Below are 9,370 nucleotides of genomic sequence, written 5' to 3'. Positions count from 1 at the left end.
TAGACGTTGAAGTTGTTTTTCCTAGAAGCCTCCCCTATCTTTTGCCTTCCTAAGGGATTCATTTACAAGATCAGCAGCTCAAGTTTCGAGTAATATCCCCTCTACCCTCAATCATAGTGACATTAACGACCCTAAACACTTGGGTTTTGCTCACTTTGAGGCTTCCGCTTAAAAAGTTTCCAGCTAGAATCAGAGATAAAGAGAATGAAATTCTTAAAATGTAAGAACAAAATATAAAGATTTTTGTTCGATTTATATGCTTCTATACTCTTTTTTTTCTTGGTCCTTCTCCTCTATGCAAAAAAAATAATAAAGGGCGATACTCTTGAAGGGAAAGAAAAGCCTGAACTAACGAATTGGCTAATGCCATATGCTTTTATATATATAGAAATAGAAGCGCAACGCGTTCAAAATCTAATTTTGGGTTCTAAGCTCTGTTAGTCTAAATCTTCCCTGCCAAGAAAGCTTCAAGAAACTACAATAAAAGTCAAAAAAAGGAAGTAGTAAATTATAGGGAGGGGAAAACCCATCTCCAAAAGGCTAAAGTAGATCCAAAAGTCACATGCAAATCATTATACAATTGCTGGATGTGCTGTTCACTGAATCCGATGGCATAGTTTTCAGACATTTTCAGTTTATTGTCCACCAAAGCTTGACCTCGGATTCATAAATGGTGTTTTTTCTTTTCCTCCAATTGCCTTTTGGCTTCCCAAGAAATTACAGTCCGAGTAGCACGTAGTAGAGTATGGTAATGGGCAGAGCAATCAGCATGCCGAAGATAACCCTGGAAAAAGAAAAATTTTGTGCCAACAACCCAATGTTAGTCTCATCATTTTCATATGATCACTGTTAGTAGTATTTTAACATAAAAAAAAAAAGAAACAAAATCTATTGACAGCTTATAACATGGTGATATCTTTGTAATTTCCCAGGAAAAATATAAGTTGACAATCAATATTCAGCTGGGTCCCAACTATCTTTAGATACTCCCAACAAAAGAAAATAATAAACAAAGGTAGATCATCAGAATATGAATTAGATATGTGTATAAAGACAATTATGACTATGAGTTGTTTTATATGAGCATCAGACATTATAATAAGTAGTGTAGATCCGTAAACAAAAGTATAGAATCATGACAGCAATCAATCGTAAGCAGTCTACTTTCAATTGATCTTATTTAACAATTAAGGGATACGATGATCAAAGTACTTACGCAGTGCTAAGTATGTCTGGATGAACGTTATACTCCTTGGCGAAGACAAATGGAACTATTCCTTGGGGAAGAGCAGCCTGATAACCACAAAGTCAAATGAATCATTTTCTTTATCAGTATTTATAAGAAAGCCAGAAGCAACATTACAATTCCCCAAACTAGAACTTCTTCTTAGCAAAATAAAAAATAAACTAATAATTTAGTGGAGTTAATTTTGATATACTTGAACAATTGCGACATGCAAAAGAACGCCACGAAGACCAATTGCAATCGAGGTTGCAGCAATCACAGCGGGGCCTGTCAAAAACCTGACAGCCATGGAAAATGTTGCTACTGATTTTCCACAGGCTATGATCTTTGGTTGTAAAGCCATGAATAAGCCTGTTAAATACCAAAGCAAGCATTTGTTGAGGTGTTATCAGTAAGAAGTCATGATGTAAGTCGCAGCATAAGTTTTGATCAAGCATTCAGTTAAAAGTTTTATGTATACCTAGGCTAAACATTGCCATTCCTAGACCAGCATCAGATAATATTGAGATCGATCCACTCACAATTGTTGGCATTTGGATGTTCCACCTGCACATGCCAAATCAAAAATTGAAAATGCAACAATTGCTGTTAGCAAATTGCAACCGCTTTGTGGAAGAAAAACACCATTCCCCTACTATATATAGACTTGTGCAACTGAAAGAAATGCAAACAATTCATTATCATCATATCTGCTGCAACATGGTGAAATGTTTAGATTAAGGAAGGTGAGTACTGGAGTTTATGATATATACCTGAAGGATATAAGCGACCAAGTCAAGCCAAAAAGACTCGAATATGTGTTAGGGTTTCTTATGAGCTTCCTCCAAACCATGATAAGAATAAGCCTTGTCATCACACTTGCTGGAGGCATCTGCTGCTTCCTTGATCCATCACCTTCTTCCATGTTAGCCTTCTTCTGGCAGCTGAAGGGAGATCCACTTGTCGGAAACTTTGATCCCTCCTCAATCTCAAGATCCTTGTCTCCACTAACTTTAGCGGTAGGAGTCATATGTTCAATTAACTCATGCATTGCTGTATAAACATAGTCAACGGAAACTTTTCAAAAGAATAGTAAGGGGAAAAAATGCTAATTGTCAGGCGGATAGATGAGCTAAAGCTTATGTAAGTTCACATGGTAAATAAAGGTTTAAACGGAGAGTTTTAATAAAGTGACCAGCAGACAAATTGTTCATGTTTTGCGATTGACAGTTTAGTAAGAGAGAAATACAGTTGAAGATGGGGGAGATAGGAGTTGTTTGCTTACCTCTTGAAGCAGCGTTTTCATGTTGAAGAGCACCTTTAGAAGAGTCAACGGCCCCAAATTCAGTGGAGGCAGCTCTATTAACTGCATGCCTTAGATTCCCTTCAGATACAGGAGAAGCACTGGAGCTCCAAACAAACATATGAAGCTCCTTGTTAGGCATTGCACCAGCACCGCCACTTTCCTTCTTCTTTGAGCCACCGCTGGTAGACCCTGAAAAGATTGGATTTGGAGGTGGATAAGAAGAAACAACACCACCATTAAACAACTCGCCACTCATGCTCCTTCCTCCCCTTCTTTTCGCAATCTTCATCATCTCCTCATCGAAGTTTGAAGTTCTTGGTGTCGCTCCTTTTGAAGACTGCAGGGAATAAACATCCCCGACTGCCCCCTGGAAGCTGTTTGTGCATCCATGCTTTGGACTTGGAGCCTTACTTGCAAACATGGCGTAGAAGTCGGTTTGATTAAAGCTTGAAGCCCTGGGAGTCGGTTCTCTGGATGACTGTACAGAGTATATTTCAACACCAGTGAGATTTGATGCTCTTGGTGTCATGGACGTTAATGAATTCAATCCATGTGATTTGTTAAATGACGACACCATCGACGATGCACTTGATCTTCTGACCACCACATGAAGTTTACCATCATCACCAATCTCAGCGTCAGCTTGTAAACGCTCACGACCGTTAAGTGAAACAACGTCGGACTCAACTCGGAAAGAGGTGATGGATCCTGCAGTCTCGGGGAATTGCTCATTGATGAGAAGCTTTGCCCCTCTATACTCAAACAAGAAGAGCATGAGAGTGTACCAAATTACACTCTGCAAAACTACAATTTGAACCATAAGGGTCCCTGAAAAGTCTCCATACATAGCTTTCAAAAGGGGGATGCCCATGACAAGCGTGTTGGGAAGAGTAGATAGAGAGAAGAGAGTAATCATCCACTCAAGGCTGCCGTGTTTGGTAAAGGCTTGCCATAGAAAGAGAGCTACAAGAATGACTACCTTCTGGAGAGTATCGGCAGCTATGAAGTGGTAGTTCATGGCATATGGATCATTTGAGGAGATGAAATGGAAGGAAAGTAATGGAACTGCAAACACTGCAACAAAACGGTTGATGCCAGAACATTGATCTGGAGTGAAAATTTTCCACCACCTAACCGATCCATATGCTAATATCATAGCAACATATAGCGGTACAATAGCTGCAAGAACATCGTAAATATCCTTTCCAGTGATCATGGTTAACAAAGTAACAGTGACGGAAAATGGTATTAATTCAGAGAGACAAAACAGGAGGAGAGGCTCGTCGGGTTTAGACTGGTAAAGAAAGGAACATAACTGAAGAAAAAGAAAAGAACTACTAGTATAACAATCTAAACAAGTGCAGATGAGAACAAAGAGACCAGAAAGAGTAAAATGGCTCCTTACGTGGCTTTATAGATGGGTTATTAATGAAATGAGATGGGCTCTACTACTAAATGCAAACTACGTACTACTTTAAGACAAAAAACTTTGAAAAGTTACGAAAAAGAATTCTTCCTTTTTTTCTTTTCTTTTTGGGGGTACAAAAGAAATGAACTAGTTCTTTAGGTTTAAGTGACAATTTATTCTTTTAAATTAACTATAGCAAAGCCTGATAGTGGAGACAACAAGAATCCTTTCCGACTAAGTACATGGGAAAAATTGAAAATGGAAATATAAAAAATATGGGATGTTTGGGTTAAGCTAAACACTAGGCATTATAAATATTGCAAGTAAAGCTTAGGTCTCGGCAGAGCAGTGGTTCATGCACATGAGTGAGACAATTTCTAGCTATCTGCGGTAGCAGTAAAGATCTGTCTGGGTGTATGTGTGTGTGTATATATATATATAAAAGATATATAAAATAAGGCGTTGCGGGAGTCGGGCCCTGCGAACGAGCTGTTGCGTTGCGTTGCGTTGCGTTGGGGGGTATGATAATTTTCTTTCCCTTCTGCCGACTCTCGACTCAATTTTACGACAACGTCTTTGATAATATTGTATTCAATCATACGTGAAATACGGCACAAGGCGCTAGGAGAGTTAATGAGCTATGAGCTCTAGATATTATAATTCTCAAAACCGAAGTTTAGTTAGTCCAAATACACAAACGTCAATTACGACCAAATCCTTTGCTTCTAGTCTGAGCTGGACTGACCCACTATTCTCGATACTTTAATACTCTTGAGAATAGCAGAATATGTATTAATATATTATATTAATACCATTTTTAAGCTGTCGATCCAAATAACGTTGCTTTCATGCAATATGTCAAAATGAGAAATATTAATCACAAGAATTTGAAAAAAGAATCAATCCAATGTGAGACATAATTTTTTTTAGTTTTATATTATTTATATAAAGTTAGATTATCCTATTTTATTATTCGTTTGAGATCATTTCACACCGTTTATCAAAATAAGATGTTGACATTACTACTACTCGACGCAAAACGTTTGCTAGTTTATCTCACAAAAACATCTTTAAGTAGAGGTCTCTATGGACAAGTTGGGTCGGGTTAAATTTGTTGACACCTCTAAAAATTATATTCAGATTCAGATTCAACTTGTCAAATTACAAAATAATAAGGTATTTTTGGCAGAAAAAAGTTAAATTTCCATTAAAAATGTAAATTTTTTATGAAATTTTTGACAAGACATTTTTATCTAAAATACCATAATCAATAATGCTATTTCGTTGAAAATTCAAAGATTTCATAAAAAAATTACCAACAGAGGATTCCATCAATAATAAAACATAAATCCGTCGAAAAATTTTGTACTTCCATAGATAAACTAGTCAAATGGCAGTTGATTACCAACATAGTTTGCCGTTGTTCCATCGGTGATTTAAGTTGTTTCCTATTAAAAATCCTTGGGTAGGACGTTGAATTTAGTGACAAAACTTCATCCAAATTTCGTCGATTATTTGTCGGTAAACTTCATTAGAGAATCTGTCAGTAATCTGTTAGTATTCCATAAGTAATCTGTCAAAAATTCCATCAGTATTTCATCGAACATTGGTCGAAAAAATCCATAAAAAAATTGGCAATATTGGATCATTATTCCGTCAATAATCTGTCAATATTTTGTCAATGATAAAAAGTATATTTGTAATTTTTAAATTACATATGTATACAAACTTTTGTATTATACGAAATGATCAAGACATTTACACAATTATTATAAAATTTAAAAGGCATAGTACCTAAAATGTCCTTGAACTATTCTGAAAATTTTCAATAAGATGTTATTTTTTATTATGCACCCGAGCATTTGGCTCATTAGTTGGTGCATGATACCCTGCTTAAAGAGTAGGATTCGAATCCCCTTTCCTCCAATTAAAAAAAATGTCATTTTTTATCATACTAAAACAAGCCATTATACTTTTATTTTGGGTCAAATAAAATCTTATAACTAACAGTCGAGTAACTGTAATTGTCATTTGTAAAAATGACACTTGTCATTTTTTGTTTCAAGTGGCATTGACGTGGCATGTTGATATATCATTGTGGATGGTGATGCGACAGTTTCAATTTCCACATTAACACCACATGGCATAAAAAATGACAGATATCATATTGACTAATAGAAGTTAGTCAACAATTAGTTATAAGGGCCTATTTAGCATAAAATAAAAATATAGAGGCTTGATTAGATACAATAAATAATAAAGGCTTATTAGATTTTTTTTTGAATAGTTCAGGGGCTTTTTAAAATATTAAACCAATTTTAAATACTAAAAAATCAAATATTATTATATAATTTAAAATAAAAAATAAAAATATTTGGTTAATTATTATTCAAAGCATACAGTGTTTCAATGTTTTGAAAATAATGTAAAAATACATGAAAGAAGTCCAACACCTCATGATGCGTTGTCGCCACCTCCTACAACCTTGCATAGATTAAAAGTGCTTACATGTTTATGTGAAAGAATCAAAATACCTTCCATCACCTTGTGACATCCAGTACCCTCGTATAGAAGTTAATATGACCTTATCAATAAGACAACGGGTCAATGGATACTAATTTAAGTGCCAAAGGATGGAGACGGGTGAAAAGAATATTTTAAGATAAAATATTTTGCATGTGAATAAATAATAATAAAATAATAATATTTTTATCGAGGAAGAATTTGTGAGATAAAAGGTGATTCAGATGTGAATTGGGGCAAAGTAAGATGTTTTGGAGCCCCAGAAGGCTAGTGGAAAATTTTGGGATAAAATAGTATTTTATTTAATAAAATAATATTAAAATATTAATATTTTATTCGATGTCGAAATTTTCCATGAAGAAGAAATACACGGTCAATCTAACTGGGGAAGAAGAAGGATGAGGAAATTTTAGAGAAAAATGATGTTAATGGGACCCGCATGTCTTTATTAAATAAAGCTAACGTGGGTAAGTAAATATTTAAATATTACGGTGTTACCACATTGAATCATAAATTTGATATTTTATTGGTACAAGTGTTAAGGAAGAAAAATGGAGAGAAATTTGAATTCAAAGATTGTGGGAGGATACAATTAGAAATGGTGAAAACCTTAGAGGGTAAAATGATAATTTTTTATAAAGCTTGGCCAAAGCTTTCAAAGGAAGCTTTGACTCTCCATCCTTATCCCATGGCCGGCCATTGTGTCCAAGGCACCATCTTCCTCCTTCATCTCCCCCTAATGCCATTTTTGTTCCTCCACCATAAAAATCAAGATTTTCATTTTCTTTTCCTTGTTTTCTTTTCTTTCTTTTTCTTTTCTTACTCCTTCATTCTCCTAACTTCTTGGGCATCAAAGCTGCAGCTTCTAACCCAAATTTCCAGCACATCTAAACCCTAAGAGAGAGAAAAAAAATTCTCTCTTCCTTTCCTTTATTTTCTATTTCTACTCCACTTTCAACAACATTTGGATTTTTGGCTTCAAATCCTCATTTTTTAGGCTAGAAGGTATATATTTTCCACCTTTGAATTTTTGAATTTATGGGTTTGTAATTTTTAGACTTTATTTTCTAAGTTTATTCAAATTTCCTTTTCTTGAAATTTGCTAGGTTTGGTTGATCTTTATACCTTCAAGCACCAAGGTAAAGAAACTTCAAACTGGAACAATTAGTTTAAAGGGTTTGTGAATTAGACTAGAATTCTAGGTTGAAAGTTGGGTTAGAGTGTAGATTGTATAGTGTATATTTATTAGAATTATTAAATTCAAATTATGACTTGATGGAGGTTGTTATGGCTTATTGGTAAATATAGGCTTTAACGGTATTTCGAGACTACCTGGATTAAAACTTTGTGGGCACTAGTCTTGTAGGGTGACATTAAGGTGAGTGAACTTGCATTAAAATGTTTTAGAATAAATGATTATATGCTTGATTGAACCACTTGAAATATTTTATTAGTTTTTCTTTAAAATTTGCATGGGAACAAGCCCTTGATGAAACGTTTTTATGTTGTGAATGTGTAATATGATGAATCCTTGTGCTCCTATATTATGTTGATATATATATGTTGTGTATTAATAGTTAATATTGGGTGATAATTATAACCATGCATATACGGTGTGAGAATGCACATGCCAATGATGACGGGGTGTGCGAGTGTGAATGATGATATTGTCTGTGCTCGATGTGGGGGTGCACACATGGCATTAGCTGTGTGCAATGTGGGGGTGCACACGATGACTCCGGCTATGTGCGGTGAAAGAGTGCACATGAGTTGGGTGAGGCGGTTGTGGTATACGTGCTTATATATATATATATTTACTCTATAAAGAGGTTTGGAATTAATATGTGATTGCATTGACTATTGAAACTTGATTATTGTCAAAGGTGTTTAATCTGATTTTCATTTCAACAGGATTGGATTTTTGTAGCAGTGAAAATTCCCCTAATTTCATCTGTGAAAAAATTTCACTGCAACGAGAAACTTTCGGGTGGTTGTTCTTTCTGCCCTGAATTTTGCTGTAGCGAGATTCGCTCTGCTAAGCTTGTCTTGCTTGAACTTCCTAAATGTTTTAAAATGAGTTGAACAATAGCACAGCATCGAGTTTTGTTCATAATATACAAAATTGCATTGTTTTTAAACAAGTGCATCATGTTTTCAAAAAGCTCTCCATATCATTTGCTTGTTCCCTTCCTATGTTCACTCACTGGGTTTATACTCATCCTTTTCAACTTCATGTTTTAGTTTTCAGGTTCGAAGATAGTTGGACTTAGGTAGAGGCATTTCCTCTTGTTCATCTTACGATAGGTTACCAGAACACTCCATGATAGTATCCACGCCAAAGTCACTCCGTTGATAGTTAAGGTTTTTTGTATGTGTATATATGGTTATTTCAATGTAATTCATGAGATTTGTCGTAAACACTGTATGTGAGGTGTGCATGATAATGTCGCCACAGGTTGGCAAATGGTAATATTATTTTGTGAATGGTATTATTTAATTGCCCTGATTTATTTTCAAAAGGAAATTATTTTGAAAACAATGAATTAAGAACCTTTGAGGGAAAAAAGGGATAGGTGGTCTAATAAACAAGTTTTCATAGAAAGGCTTGCTTGGGCCCGATGGGCTATGCTTATTAGGTCCATGCGCCGGTCATGGTCGGGATTGGGCTGTGACACACCTACTGTCACATCCCATTTTCGAGACATGATCGACTATTGGTCCCAAGTAAATGTGCTAAGGGGGGGTGAATAGCGCTTTTTGGCTCTTGGCAAGATGAGGAACTAATTTGAAAAGCAATGAAAATAAAAACAGAGTAGACAATGCGCAGGAATTTAGAGTGGTTCAGTCCAAGACCTACATCCACTACCTTGATTATTCAACCAAGTATTTTCCAAACTAATCCACTATG

General features: G+C 35.4%; 1 protein-coding gene across 1 annotated transcript; it reads right to left on the bottom strand.

Moving 5' to 3' along the window:
• Nucleotides 1-349: 349 nt before the first annotated feature.
• EIR1 (Auxin efflux carrier family protein) lies at nt 350-3,901 on the bottom strand. The gene is made up of 6 exons (XM_018127061.2): nt 2,511-3,901; nt 1,999-2,278; nt 1,707-1,792; nt 1,440-1,597; nt 1,217-1,293; nt 350-784 (listed from the first exon to the last, which is right to left on the bottom strand). The coding sequence occupies exons 1-6, from the start codon at nt 3,745-3,747 to the stop codon at nt 718-720; spliced, it is 1,905 nt and encodes a 634-aa protein (XP_017982550.2). The 5' UTR covers nt 3,748-3,901; the 3' UTR covers nt 350-717.
• Between the last annotated feature and the right edge of the window lie 5,469 nt (nt 3,902-9,370).

Source organism: Theobroma cacao, chromosome 9 (assembly GCF_053813885.1).
Source record: "Theobroma cacao isolate CCN51 chromosome 9, ASM5381388v1, whole genome shotgun sequence".
Classification (NCBI taxonomy): domain Eukaryota; kingdom Viridiplantae; phylum Streptophyta; class Magnoliopsida; order Malvales; family Malvaceae; genus Theobroma; species Theobroma cacao.
The sequence above is the reverse complement of the archived record's forward strand: the minus strand, read 5'-3'. Positions and strand labels throughout refer to the sequence as shown.